The 20,616-nt window shown below is 49.6% G+C and overlaps 1 protein-coding gene across 1 annotated transcript in view; it reads right to left on the bottom strand.

Annotated features, from left to right (window-relative positions):
* ANKLE2 (ankyrin repeat and LEM domain containing 2) overlaps positions 1-20,616 on the bottom strand; it is a 496,889-nt gene that overhangs the window by 442,663 nt on the left and 33,610 nt on the right. Inside the window, exons 2-4 of the mRNA XM_069620011.1 lie at positions 6,529-6,999; positions 5,182-5,376; positions 3,921-4,114 (exon numbers count right to left, since the gene is read on the bottom strand). Coding sequence (XP_069476112.1) covers positions 3,921-4,114; positions 5,182-5,376; positions 6,529-6,999 — 860 coding nt within the window. The remainder of the gene's footprint in view (positions 1-3,920; positions 4,115-5,181; positions 5,377-6,528; positions 7,000-20,616) is intronic.

The following is a 20,616-nucleotide window of genomic DNA, read 5'->3' as shown; positions in this document are numbered from 1 at the left end:
GCATTTACTGCGGCTGTTCTCAGCTCTGGTAAAGCTAACCGCGGGTGCCATGTTTTTCAAAAAGGCACAGAGCCATCTTTGACAAAATGGTCCCCAGTCGTCTTTTTTTTAACCATGTCTTTGTGGAAAGGTCCTTCTAGAGATTTTCTCTGTGCGCCAAACCAGGTTTGGTCCCTTTGTTAATTTCGCCTTTGGCAGGCTTCAGAAGTGAACCCTGCCTCTGGCTCCAGAGTATCTGGGCTAGGCAAGCAGTGAGGGAGGTGCCTAGTCCCCTAGGAGACCCAAATGCACTCTGTGGTGATTGGCTGGCTGACTGTCCGGCAAGGACAGCCACCCTGCTGGGTGAGTGACAGCTATGCTGGAATGAATGGGAGAGAACTGAATAAAAGGAGTCTTTTGGCTTGGAAGGCAGAGTCGGCCACTGAACGAAGGAACAGAAGAGCTTGAAGAGGACGCCTGCTGCAACTCCTGGACCATTGGTTTGCCTGGTGAAACCCTGCTGTAGTGCCAAAAAAGCCAAGTTCGCATCGACAGAGAAGCCCCTGCAAGGACGACTTCCACTCCAAAGTCCGTCCCCTGGACACCCATCTCGGAGCTGGTTGAATTTCCTCAGAGTTTCTGCAGGAAACCGTATAGCCAGGGAAAGGGACACCAGATTGTGTGCGTTACTTTTAAGCTGGCCTAAAGCTTTTGGAAGATCCTCCGGACTCCCACGAAACAGGACTGACCAAGCCTGAGCCCCCTCAGCAGAGTGCATGACCCCAGAAGCAAGGACAGTTCACCTTGACAGACAAGAACCGTGTTGTTGCTATTCGTGGTAGCTAAAACACAAAACAGCCACTAAACGTGAAGTTTGCCGGTTGGGGGTTTTGACAGTCCCATTGCATTGCAGGAGACCCGACGTCCTCCCTCTTGACCCCACGACTGAGGCCCAGGAACAGTGAGATCTGCAGACCTGCACAGGAACAGAAGTCATCAGCTGCATCTTTTCTTCTTTACCAAGGTACTGTAAAACAAGTCTAAGAGAACGCTTACTGTAGAAGTGCTTGTAACTTCCACAACTCGCAAGTCTAATCAGCTTGTGGCCCTACATTCGATTCTACTTTTCATCAACGACGCCTAAGAACTTGTGCAAAGACTTTTCCATTTACTTACCAGAAGGGCTGTATCCTATCCAAGACTTTTGCCCATTGACTTTGGCGTCACCTATTGAATGACTCGTCTAAGAATATCTAAAGGTATTTGCCTGCTTAGGAGTATCTGTGGTCTCTTGGTGTTCTGATAACCTTTACCTTTTACGTAATTAAGAGTATTCTGATTGCCAACAGTGAGATATTAATGTCCCCCAGCACCCTTGTTACTGAAGTCACCTGTGGGTGTAGGTTGTGTCTGTGGACCATCCCAAAAGGGTCTGGTCTGATTCAGAAACTCAAAGTGAACGGTATTGAAGTATATGTGTTACTCTTCTATTGTTCCCTTCTGAAGGCTTTATAACTGACTGATAAATTCATTAATTGATTATGCAAGAAACCCTCTAAATTTATTTGAATACCTGTAACTGAATATTGGTGTAACTCCACTACAGCTCACATTTCCCCTCTTGAGATAAGCCTGGCTGCTCAACATTCTACCAAAACTATGTAGTACAAGCTTATACCAAAAGGTTGGGTTGCCTATACCTGTAGTCATAGTTGTTCGTAGTGTTCCCAGAGGGTACAGCATTCAAACTTTGCTTAACAGTATGCCTCACAGTTCCAGGTTCTGCGATTATCAATCCCAGGGAAGAACCCAAAGAAGTGTTCCAGAGTTCAGAAACTGGGCGCAGGTGTGAACTGTGTATTAAATGTTGTAGGCTTTGGAAGATGGTTTTGACATAGGTTCCCTGAAACAGAAAACTGCGAACATATGTTACTTTAGAACTCCTGAGATTTCAATTTAAATGAATGCCTACGCATGGATTCAGATGCCCACTTGTGCTTACAGAGCGAATTTTAGTATATTGTACAGCCTAGGAACAGCTGCGAAAGAGTAGGTCAACGCCCTGGCCCGAGTGCAAGCATATCAAGGGTCAAAGACCTTTTGAAAGTCTACACTGGCTGTAATATGTATAAAGGCTCTCCTTTGAATGAGGGAAAAGCAGGCAGATAATGAGAGGGCAAGTGGTTCCCATGGTAAATAGTACGACTATGTGGAGATGGCTGCAGCTATATAATAAAACCTGTGTCTCTGCAAATAAGAAAATATATTTCATGTGTTTCTTTTTGTGCTTTAAAGTTATTTTCTCAAGAGCGGCAGAAATACAAATAAGTATTTTCCCACACAGGCCCCAGAAGAAGCAGAACAGGACACCCACCCAACCAAGAGGTCTATGGGAAATGCAGTAAAGACTTGCCTCAAAAGAACCACCATCACAGACCAGGGGGGCACCTCAGGATTGCTCATAATCGCCCACTCAAGAAACCAGGGGCAAGGACTCCCGTTGGTTGCTTTGACTAAAACTGCTCCAGCAACCCAAAACCACTTCTTCTCCACATGAGAGTTTCAGGATTCGGTTGCCTGGTATTTGGAGCCCAGGCCAACAACCTACCAGCGAACTAGGAAAGGGACAAAGGTTCTTCACACAGTGATCATTAAGTCAGGAGTGCAAAATCCAGCGACAGACTTCGGAAAGAGGACTGAACCTGCAAACATGGCCCCCAACAGCTTAATCGGAAAAAGGCAGCAGCAAATGGCTCAAGGACGGGTACAACGGCTGGAGGGACCATCAGATGACCTAAGCTAAAGATCTGGCAGGCAGTTAAGGCAACCACCACATTCTGGGCACAGCAGTAAAACACAGCCAGATTTTGGTGGTATCCAGCAGTATGAAGTGGTAAACTGCACAGAAAATAGTTCCACAGTGGAGTGGGAGCCACCAGGCATCTTCAAGAAGACCAGACTGGATCACCAACACCCCAAACCAGGATATGCCCAAGACACTACAGACAGCACTATTGTCAAGAGGGCTTCAAAAATTGCAAAAACGACAGGAATACTCCTTCAGCATGTCCGCAGAACTGGCACCGCCATAATACAGGAAAGCAACAGGGGCAGGACAAAATCTAGATACCCTTGCACAAAGCGGCTTGCGAATGGGGAGCCAATCACTAAAGGGGATGAGGGCTTGGGGTCGGATGACTAACCATATGGGTTGGTCAGTGGAAACGCCTCTTTGCCTCCTCCACAGGAAGTGGGAGGGATAGTACTAGGATTTACCTCGGCCTAAACAAGTTAGGACCAATATGGAGACTGCCACTGTGGGCTCACAAACAGCCCATATGGTCAGCGTGGCCATTTTGAGGACACAGAGACAAAGAAAAACCCTGTAACGCACACAATGGGTATTGTGCTACCAATGTGGTAAAATAGCTTGCACCCTTGGTGAAGCCAAAAGTAAAGTAGAACTGGCATCAACCTACTCTCTAAAGCCTGTGCAGGATGATAAAATCATCCGAGGGCAAAAATTGGAGACTGGACGCCTTAGGGGTGACATGATAGATGGCATGTACCTTATATAAGATAAAACGGGGCATAATTTGAAGGGGGGACTGAACAATTAGCCCTCACTTTAGAGACAATTAATGAGATTTGTCCCATGCAGCAGTGCACTGAAAGTGACATGCTGCCATGTAAAAAAAAAAAAAGAAAAAAAAACAGCAAAACTTTTTAAAAACAGTGGGCAGCCTTCTCCCTGCAAGGAGAGCCTAATAAAACATTTTTTAAAAATAACCACTCACTAGAAAAAGTCAGTCAAAATCCGTAGCCGAAATGCTGCGGATCTCACACTCCAGGCCATGAGGAAGTTGCAAAAAAGAAAAATCATTCCCAACAATCAGCAAAACGATAGACGTTATTTGACTTTCAAAAGCAACAGAATTTACCTGCACAACGGTTGGGTTATCTCCAGATCCAATCAGGTATCGAGGGTTACTCCAGATCAATTCAGAAAAGGTAATTTGGTCTCCTTTTTCAACAGCCTTCCGCAGCTTGGCAGTCAGATCCTGTGTGCGGGGACTTTTAAAACTATTTGCTCTCTCCTTGTTAGCAGAGTCCGCCTCGGGGGAAGACAGCACATCTATGAAAAAGAAAAGTCTGTTACAGTACCGGCTTCTAACACGAGGAGGATGGTGAAATCAAACAACGCTACAAAGGGTTCCTTCCGCCATACTCCATGCACACGCTCCAAGCATCCACACAAGTAGTGGTAACAAAAGATCCATATGGCCTTCTCATAGAAGACCTGCAGGTTATGGTGGCGTCACAGGGTTCCAGCAGCTAATTTCTGAAACACCCTGGGCATCCAACTCTTCAGTGCTCCAAGATTACCTTGCAGCACTGTAAGGTACTATACAAACAACGCAACATAAAATTCAACAAATATGCAGTTAATTAGAAAGCATGTTGTAGGTTACCACCCTGCTTCCTCTCTCCCAGCACCATCTAAGGTAGGGGACAGTGTGGCAGTTTGCTAGCATTTAGTAACAAGAGGGCGCTGCATAATGAAATGCCTCCCTGGCCGAGTGGACAACTCCACACCAGGTTTATTCTTGCAAGGTTAGAATAATCGACAAAAGGCTTGGGATTACTTTAAGCCAGGTGTCTAACCTTCGGCTCTCCAGAAGTTTTGGACTACAATTACCATGATTCCACACTGACTATGGTTGACGAATGTGTAGTCCAAAACATCTGGCGACAAAGTTGCCCAAGTATAGAATTGCTAAAAGGAAAAAAGTAACATGATGTAGAACGAACAGCAAAAAAAAAATAGAACGTCATTTTCAGTGGGTACCCGTTTAGAGCACATCAACGCCTATATCATAAAAGCTTAATGCAATGTATTTTGCCATTTGTGTCGATTAAAGATGAAGACATGGCCTCTACCAACAACATAGCCACCAATCTGAATGAATGCAAGACAACAAGGTAAAAGAAGCAGGTTTTGCCAGACTGGCAGTCGCTAGTGCAAAGGAAAGCTTTGAAAGAAGGAGCAGGCAGCAGAGTAATTGGTTTCATGCATCTAGCACTTTGTGACAGGACAAACACCAAACTATTCTAGTACAAAAAGGTTAGAAAACAAATGCAAGTCACATCAGCTGAACTTCTCGTTTTGGCTGCACCTCACTTGATACGTATGATACTAACCTCTGTTAAAAACAGGCCCCGGTTTAGCTGGTGAGGAGCACAGAGACCCCTTGCTTGGAGACGGGTAGTAGTCACATATCCCTTTGGCAAACTTCTCAGCATCTTCCCTTACAGAAAAAACCTTGAAACGGGAGCCCTTCATCATCTTCACAGCCTGCATGGCCTCCTTTTTATCCACGTACACATGCACTCTGTCTAACATGAAAAAAGAAAAACATGGTTGCTAGGGATCTGAAGAGGAAGACCCATGCGTGGCCGGCCTACCCCTGCAATGAAATGACTGATAAAACAGATCTTTCCAATGGTCTAGTTTACGTGTCTAAACTAGACACAAAAAGCTAAAGATGGGGCCAGTGTCTCCCCCTGACCTCCCCCCCCACAAGGGCGAGCCTGTCCGTCCTGAATTCACATATGAAATCATTGTAGACAGTGCCCACTCCCGCAGTTAAGTGTTAATCTTTCACATGGAACTCATTTAGTGGCCCAAAAGCATTTGATTCATAAAACGGGGCCGACTTACAAATGTACTTTCTCCCCCTCACCATCCAACGCAAATAGGAAAACTCGGGTTAAATTCAGAATAGACCTTCTGGCAAACGCGTCTCCAGAAATTCCACATGGCACCTTAGGTGTTTGCAATGGACTTGTGCCCTGCGAGAGATAAATGCATTTGCGATATTTCATCAGTCGTCAGCTCTCAGGTGGGGGTTAACCGTGGTTACAGCTGTGGCAAGTGTAGCTATTTCTGAACTAGCACACTCGGTGCAAATGTAAGCCCAGGAGTAGAAGTCGTTTTACATGTCTTACACTTAAATTATTTCAGTTACATGCTGGCCGGGGTGAAAATGAGTGCCAAAAAAAGTCAGATTCGTCCATCAGTTTCTACATATTTTCGTGAAGTGGCAAAACAAATGACCATTGTGTGAATGCCTTACACTGTGGAAGGGCGTCTTGCAGAGGACCCAGTGGCAGACCCAGGGCTCACACAATAACAGTAAATAAAGTTGGCATCTTAAGACTGCCGGTCAGGAGGAGAAAGACGGGGGCATTACTGCAACTGCACAACTAAGAAACGTCAGAGCCCTCGAAAGTCACCATCAACCAACGATTTGCAGGGCCAGGTTCTGCTGTGGCGATCATGATCTGCCACAAGCTATACCGTTAAAGGGTACGGCAGAAGTGGAGCATGCAAACGTTTTTGGCTGAGCTTGGTGAGGTGGGAGATCCAACAAGAATAGCATGATCAAAGTTAAGATTACAGGATGACCACCCGTCACAATACCAGCCAGGCAAAAACAAGTGCCATCAACAATCCCCAAAACACTGCACAGCATTCGAAATAATTACCATTTCTTGCCAGAATATCATCAAACACTGGACAAACTCCATAGTATACGGACGCATCAGTCAACGGTGCCTGGGTACACTGAACATCTGTTTTTCGCACAGTTGTAGAGCTCTGCATATTTGTAAAAACCTCTTCTGGAGGGTTGAGGCCCATGCTGTACCCAAAGTCTCCATCTTCGGAGAGGTCCATTGACCCGGTTGGGCCACCTTGGTAGGGTTGCGCAGGTGCATGTCCCACAGCAGACTTACTCCAACCTGCTGCAGCATTGGATGAGAGCAAAACAGAGGTAGAATCGTCACTTCCAATTCCCTGGCGCTCTATCAACTCTCGAGCCAATTTCTTCTCAAAAATAAACCTTGTAGTTGTTGTGATGGGTCCACATTTTAGGCCAGCGTTCACAATTTCCTCCCTTAGTTGATCTGGGTTCAACTGATGGAGCCGAGTCAAAATGGTATCCATTGTTTGCACAACTGCAGAGAAAGAACAGGAGTCATTTACATTTGTTAGAACTTTCATTTAGAAAACATTTACTAACCTCCCAATGAACAGAAGAAATGAAATGGTTAAAAAGAGAACGAAAAAAAACGCAAGCCTCAAAATGTGCACTTATCACAAGTGATAATCCACTCTTGGCGAGTGAAAAAAAATGGGATTGTGTGCACATAAATGGATGTCAGGGAGAAGAGTGGTTAATAGTCCTGGCTAGTAGCTTTCAACTAGAACCAACCCCTCCCCCCGCAACCGATACAAAAGATTGAGGCTTTTATTGACAAAGTCCCACAAACAAAAAATCACAACTTAAATTAACAACCAACCAGCCCTACAGATATGGGTTTTTTCAGCCACTTTCACTCCCCAAAAATTAACAAATACTCCCCAAACAATAGGTGGTTGCCCCCTGCCAGATCTAGCAATACACTGTAGTGCCATTGGAAGAAACCAAGAGGTGTCCATTGCATTACCGCCAGCATGAAAATAAAATGCTGTTGGTAATACAGCCACATTTTGTCAGGCAGTTCAGGAATATCTGGTGGAACCAGAGTCAGTCCTGCTCTTCAACTAAGCCTGAAATGGATGTGATATATCACTGTAATCACATTTCAGATGCTTGTATCTGCTTAGATTCACATGCTGTGCATAGGCCGACATCTAGTGGAAGCTGCAGAGAATTAGTTTGTTTTTTTGAAACTCGAAAAGGGGCGTCGAACTAGGGCATGCCAGTAATACTATCCCTAGTGCGACGTTCCATGTACCCATGATCCCTCACGCGTGCAGGACTCTCAGATTGTATTTTTCTGACATGAGGAGTAATGTGAGTACAGAGTATCCAAGCAGATAAGATAAGACTACAAGCATCCATGCTCCTTCTCTCAGAGGGGAGGAAGGGCAGGCGCATGTGAATCTAAGCAGATACAAGCATAAGAAATACGATTACGGTGAGTAATGTATCCCTTCTGAGGCTTGTGGAATCTGCTTTGATTACATGCTGTGCATAGTTTAGCGAGCAGTGTTAGAAGGAGGAGGAGGAGGTGGGATGTGAGAAGGGTCATGAGTGAATAAATGTCTTAGAACCGCTTGTCCCACTTGAGTATCTGTCTTGGAATTAGTGTCAATGCAGTAGTGCTGAGTAAAGGTGTGAATAGAGCTCCATGTAGCTGCTTTGCAAATGCTGTCAAGGGATACATTTGCAATGAAAGCCAGTGTGGCTCCAGTAGCTCTTGTAGGGTGGGCCCTTGGTGTAAAAGGCAGTGTTTTATCCGAGAGGGAACAGCACAGTTGTAGAAGTTGTATACATCTGACTATCCAACTAGAGATGGCATTCTTTGAGACGCAATCTCTTTCTTTGCCTAGAGCTATGGAGACGAACAGCTGATCTGTCTTTCTTAGCGGTCTGGTCTCCTCTACATAGTAGAGGACCGCTCTCCTCACATCTAGTGTGTGGGGTTTCACCTCAGCAGAGCTTTTGGGTTCTTGGAAGAAGGATGGTAGCTCAAGGACTGGTTAACATGGAATTTGGAAATGAACTTCGGTGAAAACCTAGGGTGAGTGCGTAAAACCAGTTTATCCTTAGGAACAGTAAAAAAGGATCCTGCACTGGCAGAGCTGGAATTTCACTGACCTGTTTTATGAATGTGATGTCAACTAAGAAGGCAGTTTTATAAGTCAAGTGTTTGAGACTAGATTTGTGTATGGGCTCAAAGGGGGGTCCCATGAGCTTAGCAAGTACCACATTAAGGTCCCAACCTGGTGGTGGGTTAGAAATTGGAGGGTTGAGTCCCTTTACCCCTTCCATAAATGCTTTGACAACTGGCACTTTCCACCATGACACCTTGTTATAGGAAGTGGTGTAGACTGATAAAGCTGCCAGGTGCACTTTAAGTGAGTTAAACACTAACCCTGCATCCAATAGGTGGAGCATATAGGTGATGACATTAGAAGGAGTACAATCAACTGGCTTGATTTGCTTATTCTGGCACCAAATAACAAATCGTTTCCATTTGTCATTAGTAACAGTGTCTTGTGTTAGGTTTTCTTGATTCTTTCAAGATATCCATACATCTCTGGGGTAAATTGAGATGCCCGAACTCCATGTCTTCAGGAGCCATGCTGCCAAGTTTATGGAGTTGGGTTGAGGATGCACTGTTACAAGGGCCTATCGGCACGGGAGCTTGATGGGGTCGTACACTGCTAATTTGCGCAGGAGTAGGTACCACGGCTGTCTCGCCCACATGGAGCAACTAGGATGAGCGTCATAGAATCCCTGTGGATTTTGTTGACCACCTTCCTCCTCAGAGGTTGGTGGAAAAGCATAGGCAAACATTCCTGACCAATTCATCCATATGCATTCCCCTTGGAGCCTGGCTGGGGGAACCTGGATGCGAAATCTGGGCATTACCCGTTTTCTCTTGTGGCAAATAGGTCTATAGTGGGGAAACCCCACCGAGAGAAGAGATCTCCTACGACCTTTGTGTAGTGTCCACTCATGTTCTTCTGGAAGGAGATAACTGCTCAGAGCATCTGCTAGCAAGTTGAGATAACCTGGAACATGTTGGGATGACGGGTAAATCTTCCGTTCGCCCATTTCCAAATTTTCTGGGCAAGCTTGGACAGATTTGGCAAACACGTTCCCCCTTGTTTGTTTAAGTAAAACATTGACGTTGTGCTGTCTGTTAGGATCTACACTGACATGTTGGCTAGGAGGGGTTCAAATGCGCGAAGCACTCTGAAGACTGCCAGAAGTTCTAGCAGTGATGTGGTTCCGAGCCACTGTGTGAGACCAGAGACCCAGAGCTGCGTGGTGAAGGTAGTGAGCTCCCCACCCTGCTAGGGAGGCGTCTGTTGTGACAACGGCCTGTATCTCTGGATTGTAGAAGGGTTTCCACTTTGTAAGATTCTCTTGTCCACCAGCAAAGACTTTGTACTAGTGTTGGCGAAACTTCCACTAGATCGTCCCACTGACCACTTGCTTGAGACCACCGTTTCGCCAACCATTCCTGCATGGGTTGCATGCATGCGTGGGGAACCAGGTAAATGCAAGATGCCATCATGCCTAGCAAACGCATCACTTTGTGCACCCTTATTTGGCTACCTGCCTGATATTGAGGAATTTGCAGCAACAAATTCCGAATTCTTTCCTCTGATGGAAAGGCCAACCCCCTTGGGTGTTTAGGACAGCACCTAGGAACTGTTTTGAGGTGCTTGGCACTAGGCTTGATTTGTTCTCGTTGATTGAGAAGCCCAATTGAAAGAGGTTGATTGTTCTTTGAATGTTTAGTCTGCAAATTATGGGGGTTTTCCCTGTGATGAGCCAGTCGTCCAGATAAGGGTACACAGGGATTGCCTCCCTGTGTAGGTGCGCCGCCACCACCGCCAGTACCTTCGTGAATACCCTTGGAGCCGAGGCTATACCTAAGGGCAGCACCTCGAATTGTTAGTGCTGGTGGTCTATCTTGAAACGCAAGAATCTTCTGTGCGCTTGGAACATTGAAATATGAAAATAGGCATCTTTCATATCCAATGTTGGCAATGTAATCCCCTTTTTTAGTAGGGGTATTACCTTTATTCATGTAGAATTTTTGTGGCTTGACATACTTGTTTGCAAGGTGCAAATCTAATACTGGGTGCATTGTTACTTTTTTTGGCACAAGGAAGTAGGTTGAATAAATACCCCCTTTTACCCGGTCGCCCGACACAAGTTCTATGGCGTCCTTTGCAAGTAGAGTGGCGATCTCCTTGACAAGGATTTTCTGGTGCTCCAATGAGTGTCCCTTCTGTCTTGGAGGATGGTCGTGGGGGCGCGCTAATAGTTCTATACAGTATCCTACAGACAGCACCCATCTGTCCGAAGTGATCCTCTCCCATGCGTGGGTGAATGTGGACATGCGCCCCCCCCTACTGGGGATGCATGGGAGGGGACCCGAAGCGGAACATCACCGTTTAATAGGTGGCGTACCACCTCTGGCGGGGCTGCCTCTACCCGTAATGCGGCCCCTGCGCTGGCCTCTGGTGAATCCCTGTGATGTTTGGAACGGATTGTTGCCCCATGAGGTTCCTTGATTCTGGTAGTAGTTGGAACCCCTCTGGGAGCTTTGGCCGAGAAAGCGACAAAAACTTATTTCCCCTTTCACCTGGGGGTTTATCTGTAAGTTGGCTAAGAGATTTTAGAGTCTCGTACTCGTCTTTAGCTGTCTTTAGTGCCTGTTCCACTGCCCTGCCGAATAGAACGTACGGCTCTACCGGCATGTCTCCAAGTGTGGCTTGGGTCTTGGGTTTGAACCCCGACTGCCTTACCCAAGCGTGGCGCTTTATTACTGTGCCTTCGGCTATTAATCTTCCAGCATCATCTGCTGCATCAAAATTTGTCTCAAGGACGCATCCAGATACGGATCTTCCGTCTGCTGGAATTTGGGTCAACTGGCCTTTTAGTGGTTCAGGTGTAGAGGCTACTAGAGCAGCTACTTGTTCCCACTGATGGCAGTTATAGCTTGCTAAAAGGGTGGTACCGTTAACAATATGTGCCCGATTGGCTGACGTGGAGGCAACTTTCCTACCCAGAGCATATATTCGTTTGCTCTCCTTATCGGGAGGAACTTCTGGAGAAGCTAATGGTGTACCTGCCCTCTTTCTGGTGTTTGGTACTACCAGGGAGTCAGGTTTTAATTGACCCCTTATGTACATGTGATCGGAGGGTGCGGCCGTAATAATTTATCCACTCGTGGATTCACTGCACAAATAAGATTTGGGGTTACCAGTGAGGGATCAAGTCTACGTTGGATTGATTTTAATATTGAGATCGCCTGGGTAATGGCTCTCTTGTCTCTTAGGATTTCTTCTGCGAAATCCCCATCTTCTTGGACACCCTGTGTGTGTATTTGAAAATGAGCTGCTGCTTTAGCCAGTACCTCATTGAGGAGTGGCTGATTATCAAATAGGTGAGTCATTCACCGGGGCGGGGCTCTAGGAATTGGGGGGTCAAGACTGAAGGCTTCCGCCTCATCCACCTGTTCCTCGTCATCCCCATAATAAGAAAGCCCTGTCTGGTCTACCAGCATATGGTTCTGTCTCCTCTCCATATGACTCTGGATAGTAAGGTTCAATTAGCAAAGGGTCTGAAACCAAGCCCTGCACCAGTCTCAGAGCGGAGCCTTTTAGTAGGGGGTTGAGAGTCCTTGGACCCCCGAAGGGGCAGAGGTAGGTGGTGTGATGGCAACTGGGAATAAACCTCCTGGGCTGGTTCCTCAGCCATGCCCATATCATGAGTGGGAGGGACAATTTTACTCTTAGAAAAGTCCAAGGTCCCGGACACTATTCCTATCACTTTAGGAGCCTTCTGTTTTTCTTCATGTGTTCTGAAGGTTTCTTGTGTTGTTTATCCCCCTTCCCGTGACTAGAGGAATGTTTTCCGGAGGTTTTATGAGTTTCCGAGGGTTCCGACACTTCGCGTTGAGGTTCAGAGGTGGTCTTTGATGCTTCGTGTCGAGATTCGGGGGTAATAGAAGAAGGGCACCGAATCTCGGGCGTAGACGCTATGCGCTTTCACTTGCGAGCATAGAGGTCAGAATCGTCTTCAGACGATCAAGCCTCTGGGACTATTGAGAGTACGGCACCTTTTCCAACCACAGACTGTTGGTCTTTGTCATGTTGCGATCACGAACGGGAACGCCCAGAGGACACAGGATTGTTGGACCACTCTCGGTGCCTTCCGTTGCCGATCGCTCGACACGTGTGTCGAATCACGGCTGGGGATGATGTGTTTAAAGGAAGTGGTGTGGGTTGCGCTCTTGCCGCTGGGTGTTGTCCCCATAACTGGGCCGCTGGCCACTCCTCCGAGGTCAGGGACTTGCGCATGGGTGTCTATAGTCACCCCTCTGCTCCTTGACGTCCGATACGGCGGTGTTGCTGCCTTCACTGAACGACCCTTCGATGTCCATGACCTGATTTGCCTGGCATAGTGGGTCCAGCACTTCGTCGAGCGGTCCTCAAGTGTCTTTGGCTTGAAGCTCGACACATAGCCTCGGGATGGCCTCATGGGAGACAAACATTGCACGTATTGTGCTCATCTACCCAGGGAAACTTCCTGTTACACTTATGGAGAGTACTCCTTTCAAATTCTTCCCCATGTGTAAATATGGCAGCAGGCTGTGTATATGTAGGAAATAAATGTGGGAAAGTTATGACCACCCCCCACTCTCCCTACTTGTTCAGAGCCGAGGCCAGAGGCCTTCCAAGGCCCGGCCCAGGCCGGTCTGTCGTGTAGTTTAACGGCTGGTTCCCTCGATCTTTGCAGAAGTCTATCTTCGGCATAGGATGGAGTTAAGTTTTTAACAATATTTAGGTAAAATTGGCAAATGCCAAGGGAACTCTGCAACATGCGTCCGACTAGTATGGCGGAAAAAAACAATCCGAGGGTCCTACACGCGAGGGATCATGGGCACATGGGACGTCACACCCAGGGATAGTATTACTGGCACGCCCTAGTTCGACACCAAACAAACTAATACTCTGCAGCTTCCACTAGATGTCGGCCTATGCACAGCATGTGAATCTAAGCAGATACAAGCATCATAAATATGATTATGGGATACTCCCCAAACAATAGGTGGTTGCCCCCTTCCAGATCTAGCAATACACTGTAGTGCCATTGGAAGAACCTGCTATAATTACAGCATGATCTGAAGAGGTATCCATTGCATTACCGCCAGCATGAAAATAAAATGCCGTTGGTAATACAGCCACATTTGGTCAGGCAGTTCAGGAATATCTGGTGGACCCAGAGTCAGTCCTGCTCTTCAACTAAGCCTGAAATGGATGAAGAACCTACGAATGATATATACCTCTATCATTTGTAGGTTTTTCATCCATTTTAGCCTTAGTTGAAGAGCAGGACTGACTGAGTCAAAAAATAAATAATAATATATATATATAGGGCGGGCCAGTTCTACTAGTGAGACGTCCACTGTACCTAATGTCCTTCAAGCGTCGAGGTCCATCAGATTATTTCGTTTCTGACATGAGGTAGCATGCAGTGGAGCACAGGTACAGATGTAATAAAGCAGATAAGCCAGAAAACTATGCACCTTCTACTCCAGAGGAGGAAGGGTGGGCGCGCGCATGTAAATCTAAGCAAAATCAAGCAACGGAAATGCAATTACAGTGAGTAATGTATTCCTTCTGAGGCTGGATCTGCTGAGATCACATGCTATGCATAGATTAGTGAGCAGTACTTCGAGTCAGAATGGCAGAAGGAACCGGGATATCGTACCCTCCAAACTCTAGTGCTGCAGGAGCCAGGCCTGCAAGTTCAGCGGCTCCGGGTCGTGGTGGAGGATGGCGCCTCCTTCTCTGGAGAGACAATCTGCGTCCGTTGGCAGCTTGACTGGTGGGGAAGCTGACAAGTCCAGAAGGTCAGGGAACCAGATCTGCCTCAGCCACGCCGGTGCGACAAGGATCATCCTGCGCCGGGACCTCTTGAGCTGGTTGACGAGTCTGAGCAGCAACAGCAACGGAGGGAACGCATATAGGAACAGGCCGTCCCAGGGGAACGAGAAGGCATCGCCCATGCTCCTCGGCTGGGGGAACCTGCTGGCGAACCTCTGGCACTGGAGTTCGACCCGTTCGCGACGGCGACAATCTGCGGTCCCGTCCCCCCCAATCATCATCGGAAGAGTCGATCCACTTGATCCTGACGTAGTTCCCACTCATGGCACGAGCGCAGCTCCCTGCTGAGTGAGTCGGCAATGGTGTTCTTTATCCCTGCCAAACGAAAGGGCACTAGAAACCTCCCTTAGGCGACGGCCCAAAGCCACAGATCCTGGGCTTCCTTGGAGGGATGGGGATCTGGTTCCTCCCTGCTTCCAGATGTAGAACATCGTGGTGGTGTTGTCGGTGAAGATTCTCACCACCTTGCCCTTGAGGGACGGGAGAAAGGACCAGAGGGCCCAGAACACTGCACGGAGTTCCAGGATGTTGATGTGAAGCGGTTTCTCCTCCGGGAGCCAAATGACTCTTGCGTGAAGTTCTCCGGTGTGCGCTCCCCACCCTTCCAGGGAGGCACCTGTCGTCACCGTTATCTGGTGGGATGGAGTCTGAAAGTCTGTGCCCGCCGTCAGATGAGCACGGGTGCCCCACCACCAGATCGCTCGTCGGAAGGTCTCGTTGAGCAGTATCCTGTCCTTGAAGCTGCCCGTCACTTGGATCCAGCGGGCGTCGAGGAACTCTTGCAGAGGGCGCATCCGAAGCCTGCACAGGCGCACGAGATATATGCAGGAGGACATCATCCCAAGGAGGGACTTGATGGACCTCACCCTGGCCACGTCTGTGGCCAGCGGACGCGGCACCTTGCCCAGGATGGCCTTTGTCCTTTCATCCGACGGCGAGGACAGACGCGCCACTGTGTCGAACTTGGCTTCCAGAAACAGTGCGACTTGCGACGGGACCAGGTGGGATTTGGAAAGTTGATGGAGAATCCCAGGTCCGTGAGCAGCTGGACGGTCTTCGCTGTGTGATCTACGGCAAGCTCCCTTGTCCTTGCTCGGATGAGCCAGTCATCCAGGTAGGGGTAGACGTGGATCCCCTGCAGGCGCAGCCACCGGTGCGAGGCACTTGGTGACCACCCTGGATGCCGACTTCAATCCGAATGGGAGGGCCTTGAACTGGTAGTGCCGTCCTTGGACCACGAACCTGAGGAACTTTCGGTGTCCTTTTAGAATGGGGATGTGGAAGTACGCATCCTCCAAATCCAACGACAACAGGAAATCGCCCTCCTCCAGCCCTCCCAGCACGTGCTGGAGGGTGACCATCCAGAACTTCTGTGCCTTGATGTACTTGTTCAGTCGTCGCAGGTCCAGGATGGGGCGCCATCCTCCGGTCTTCATTTTCATGAGGAAGTACCTTGAGTATACTCGGAGCACCGGAGCCTCTTCCGGACGAGCTCGATGGCACCTTTTTTGAGCATCGCCCTTACCTCCAAAAGCAGTTGAGGGACGCGATTTTCTTTCCTGTCCATGGGTGGAATGCGGGGGCACTTAGAAATTCGAGGGCGTGCCCCTGGCCCAGGGCATCCAGCACCCAACGGTCAGTGGAGATTGACTCCCACACACTAACTTCGCCAGCCGGCCTCCCACCGGGGTGCTTCGGTGGGGGCCCAACACCGCTGTCGGTTCAATCTGGCTTGGAGGACGCCTTGCCCTCCCTGGCGACGACGGCAGGGTCCACCCGACTAGCTTCAACCTCTATAGGCTTCCTGAGACGAGGAAGCGGGCCGCTTGGCGGTAAGTAGAGGAGCCACCGCCGAATCCCTTGGAGCCATCCTGCTTGCCTCCGAAAGGACGGCCTTCGTTGGAAAATGCCTAGGGCCTTAGCTGTCTGTGTCCACCTTGATGGCTTGGAGGGACTCATCCACTGTTATCCCAAACAGATTATTCCCGTCGAATGGCATGTCCAAAACCTTGGCTTGTACGTCCTGGCGGAAATGTACCATAACTCCCCGTCATAGCGGGCCACGATAGCGAGGGCGTTGGCCGCCTTAATCGTTGCCGCCGATGAGAACTCGTCGTTCCTTTGCGTCCAGCTTCTTTCCTTCGCCGTCCGGCGGGGAAGTTGACGTTGAGGGCGATGCTTCCCCCCCCCCCCCCCACTTTCTTCTTGGCCACCGCTGAGACGACCGAGTCAGGGGTCGGTTGTGCGCGTCGGGGACCCGGTACTTCTTCTCGTACCGATACCTCTTGGCAGGCGTCGTAGACTGGTTCTTGAAGGGTCAGACCCTCGTCCCAGATGTCATCCAGCAGAGGCACGGCGAGGACTGTCTTTCTTGGCCTTGGGCCGTTGGTAAAGGAAACCTTCCTTCTCTTCGGGGCAGAGCTGAAAAAGCTTGGATGCCCTGGCGATCATTGCATGGAAGGATCCGATCTCGTCGGGCGGGGAGGCCCGGGCTGGGGGCGATGGGAGCTCCGTCCCGTCGTCACCTCCGTCGTCGGTACCTGTCGTGGCCGTGTCTGTTCCCGTGTCATCACCAGGGACAGGGGTTAAGGCTGAGCAGGCCGCGAGGGATGAAAAGGCGGGGTTGGATGGATCCGTCTTCTTGGGGGGCTTCCCGCCGGGCCTGGTTCTGGCTCTGGCTCCTCCGGCGAGCCTGGTTCTGAATCCTCCTTCGGTGGTAAGGGCAATCTCGTCCTTATCTCCGAAAATAAGGATTGTATCGCCACCAAAACATCCGCCAAGTTATCCTCCGGCTCCGGAAGCGACGGGTGACTAGGACCCGGTGCCGTCACCTTCGTCGGGATCCCTCCCGTGGGGACGGGCCTCTTCGACGCCCTCGTCTAGGCCCTCCAAGACTTCTACCAGCTCCTCCTCGGATGCTGTGTCTGTGTCCACAATGGCCACCGCCCCCCCCCGCCTCTTTCTGCCGGGGTCTTCACGCGGGTCTTTTCGATGGGTCTGAAAGAGGCAGGGAGACTCTGGGCCCCAAGGTCGCCTCCACAGGCTGCGCCAGGGCCGCCGCGACTTCCTCGATAAAGGCCTTGGCCGGGTGAATCAAGGCCTTCGCCACCATGTGGGCCTGCGGCCTTCACCTTGGGTGGAGGGTCACTGCCTCGCTCCCCCTCGGCCGGATCCTTCGAGGTCGACCGGGGCCTCTCCAGAAGCTTCGCCGGGTTCTCAGCCTTCCTCTTCCCTGAGCCAGAGCGTTGGCTCGTGGTTGATGGCGCTGGAGACGGTGCGCCCTGCCTGGCAGCCGAGTAGCCCAACCGATTGGCGCTCCCGGACTCACGGTGCTTCGCCTTCTGTTGGGCCCCCGTCGCCGGGGCGCCCTCACAGGACTTTGAAGACCGCTTGGACGACTTCTCACCTGAGGGGCTCTTTCCTTCCAGCCAGTTGGAGAGACGAAGGTGTCGGTCCCTGATGGTCCGTTCCGACATGTTCCCGGAAAACGCACAGTCCTTCTCCACATGCGTTTTGTCTTCATGAAAGCAGTAGAGACATTTCAAGTGCTCGTCCTCCTTGAACACATTCTGCAGTTGGCATCCAGGCCAAACCTTGAACAGCTTTCCGGGCGTCGAGCTTCCTTTCTCCTGGGCCATGTTCGGGTAGGCCGCAGGAACTTCTGGACTCCTCCAAGAAGCGTAACTCGACGAAATCTTCACCCTTGAGGGGCGTAGAAAAATCTGACACGGATCCCGGTTACTCGGATGTAGAGACGGTGGAGCTTGAGGCTCTATTTGACCGAAAAATGAGAAAGTCTCCTTGAAAAAGCGCGAAAACACAACAAAAGCTCGAGAGCTAAACACGAGGACTCCCAACACTTGAGCGTGTGGTAAAAATCTGAAGATGGCTGCCAGAGGCGGTGCTTAGGGAGAGGGCAGTCATTGGCTGGGGCAGTATGACCCAGAGACCAGTGATTGGTTACTACTAAGAAAGATCAGAAACGAAACTGATACTGATTTTTTCTTTACCAAGGATTCCCGGCCTGACGGGGAATATTCATGAGCATGTGAATCCATGCCAGACCCCAGCCAGAACCCATGCTGGAGAAAACATACAACTGGAGACTAAACTCACGCAAACAGGTTGCGATGAAATAAATTGCCAACACTAGACTCTGCCGCAGAATCCCTGTTGACACAGTAGAATCTGGCGAGTGTGTGCGCGCCAGTCTCCAAGTAGATGCCCAGCAAATGTCCAGCAGCGGAACCCCGGAGAGCAGAGCAGTAGTAGCTGCCCCGGTGGAGCGAGTTTAGGGCCTGCCTGGAAGCGGTCTGCCAGGCCGTTGATGGCAGAAGGAAATGAAAGCCACAATCCACCTCTCTGATCCAGACAGCCAAATGTCACTAAAAGATTCTCTGACGGAAGAACTTTGTATTAGCAACATAGTTCTTAAGGGCACGCATTACGTCCAAGGAATGTAATGACCGTCCGGCCGGGTATGCAGGCATGCCAAGGAACACCAAGAACCACTGGTTCATTAAGGTGGTAGGTGGACGGCACTTCGGCAAAAACGTAGTTTTAGTGCATAGTATGGATTTAGGCTTAAAGGCAGTCTTCTAAGAGAGATGTTTTATGGACGCCTTGTGCAGAGGCTCAAGGGTGGTTTTATTAGTCTTGACAAGACAATGCAACCCCACAAGCATTCTTTCACCAGCCAGTGAGACCAGAGGAAAGGGACGCCCGATGACCGGTTGGATCTGGAAATCACAGCCATATGCACCTTGATGGAAGAATGTGACAAACCCGATTGCGCCAGGCACCGTAAATATGGTTAAAAGTCCTGCAGTTGGATGGTGGTGCAAGGTCAGATGTTGGCTTCTGCACCACACCAGACAACGCTGCCACTTACTTTTGCAACATGCCAAAGTGGACAGGGACCTAGTACGAGCCAAAATCTCCTGGCAGTGAGATGGATCCGAAGTCTAACAGGAGCCAGGCCATCTGAGTGGGGCTGGTGTCGTGATTAAGCACTGCTCCCTGGATCCTGGATAGCAGAGCCTGGTGTAGCGTCAACCAGAGTGGAGCTGCTAACGAGAGGGTGAGGTGGTCTTGAGGACCAGAACTGTCTCGGCCACGCAGGGGGCAACCAATATCAGTTTGCACCGATATAGTCTGAAAGTGTGGAAAACTCTCACCACCAACAGGATTGGAGGGAATGCGTACAGGAACTTCCCTTCCCACAGAAACGCAAAGGCGTCCCCCAGCTTCGCTCGACAGGGAAGCATTTACACTGACTGTTGTAGGCTGCAAAAAGGTCCATCTACGGCGTGCCCAAATTCAGGAACTGGTGAAGTGGATTGTCGTGCAATTTCCACTCGTGGCAAGAGCACAACTCCCTGCAAAGAGGGTCTGCTAGGGTGTGGTGGATACCTGGCAGGTGGAGGGAGAAGTGGGGGGAGGGGGGAGCAGAAAATGCAGTACTGCAATGCCTAGTACCGCAGGGTCTGAGCCTCCTTGGGCAGCTGTGGGGATATCATGGATTTACACTGATGGTCTCTGCGCTGGTACAGGAGGCTCCCTTTACGCTGCTCCACTAGAGCTAGGTCAAACATTTTGGACGCTCCTCTCTATAGCATGTGGAACGAGCCCACTTGGTCTGGGGAATTGTCGGTTTTGATCTTTGTCTGTCTGGGACAAACAACGGTAGAGACCTTGTTATGATCCTTTCCTCCATGGAGGTGCATGAAGGGCAAGAGGTGCCTCCAGAGCGCTGATGACAAGGGTCTGGTTTGGTGAAGGATCCGGCAGCCTTTGTTGCAATGTGGACACTAGTTTAGAAAGCATGTCCATAGAGATCACGTGCAGCCATGCAGGCGGCCCTTATAAGGCTTGATTTCATAGGTGGTGATGTAGGGTCTGGTGGCGTTGGTGCCCTGGAAGGGCTTGGCTTCCTTTCTGGTGACACTTGTCTTGATGGTGTTCTGTTGGGCTCGTGAAGAGAAGAACTCGTGGGTTGTAGGGGGTTATGGTACCCTCCTCAGCCCTTTCATCAGAGGAAGGCAGGATTGGTTCCACCACTAACACTGTTTGCACCAGCAACCCAATCCCTGGTAGAGAGTATGAAGGGTGTGGGAGTGCTGCCAGCACATACATTGTAGAGGTTGGGG

The sequence above is a fragment of the Ambystoma mexicanum genome, chromosome 10, assembly GCF_040938575.1.
Source record: "Ambystoma mexicanum isolate Mex_15411 chromosome 10, UKY_AmexF1_1, whole genome shotgun sequence".
Lineage (NCBI taxonomy): Eukaryota > Metazoa > Chordata > Amphibia > Caudata > Ambystomatidae > Ambystoma > Ambystoma mexicanum.
Note: the sequence above shows the minus strand (reverse complement) of the source record. Positions and strands in the feature narration are given on the sequence as shown.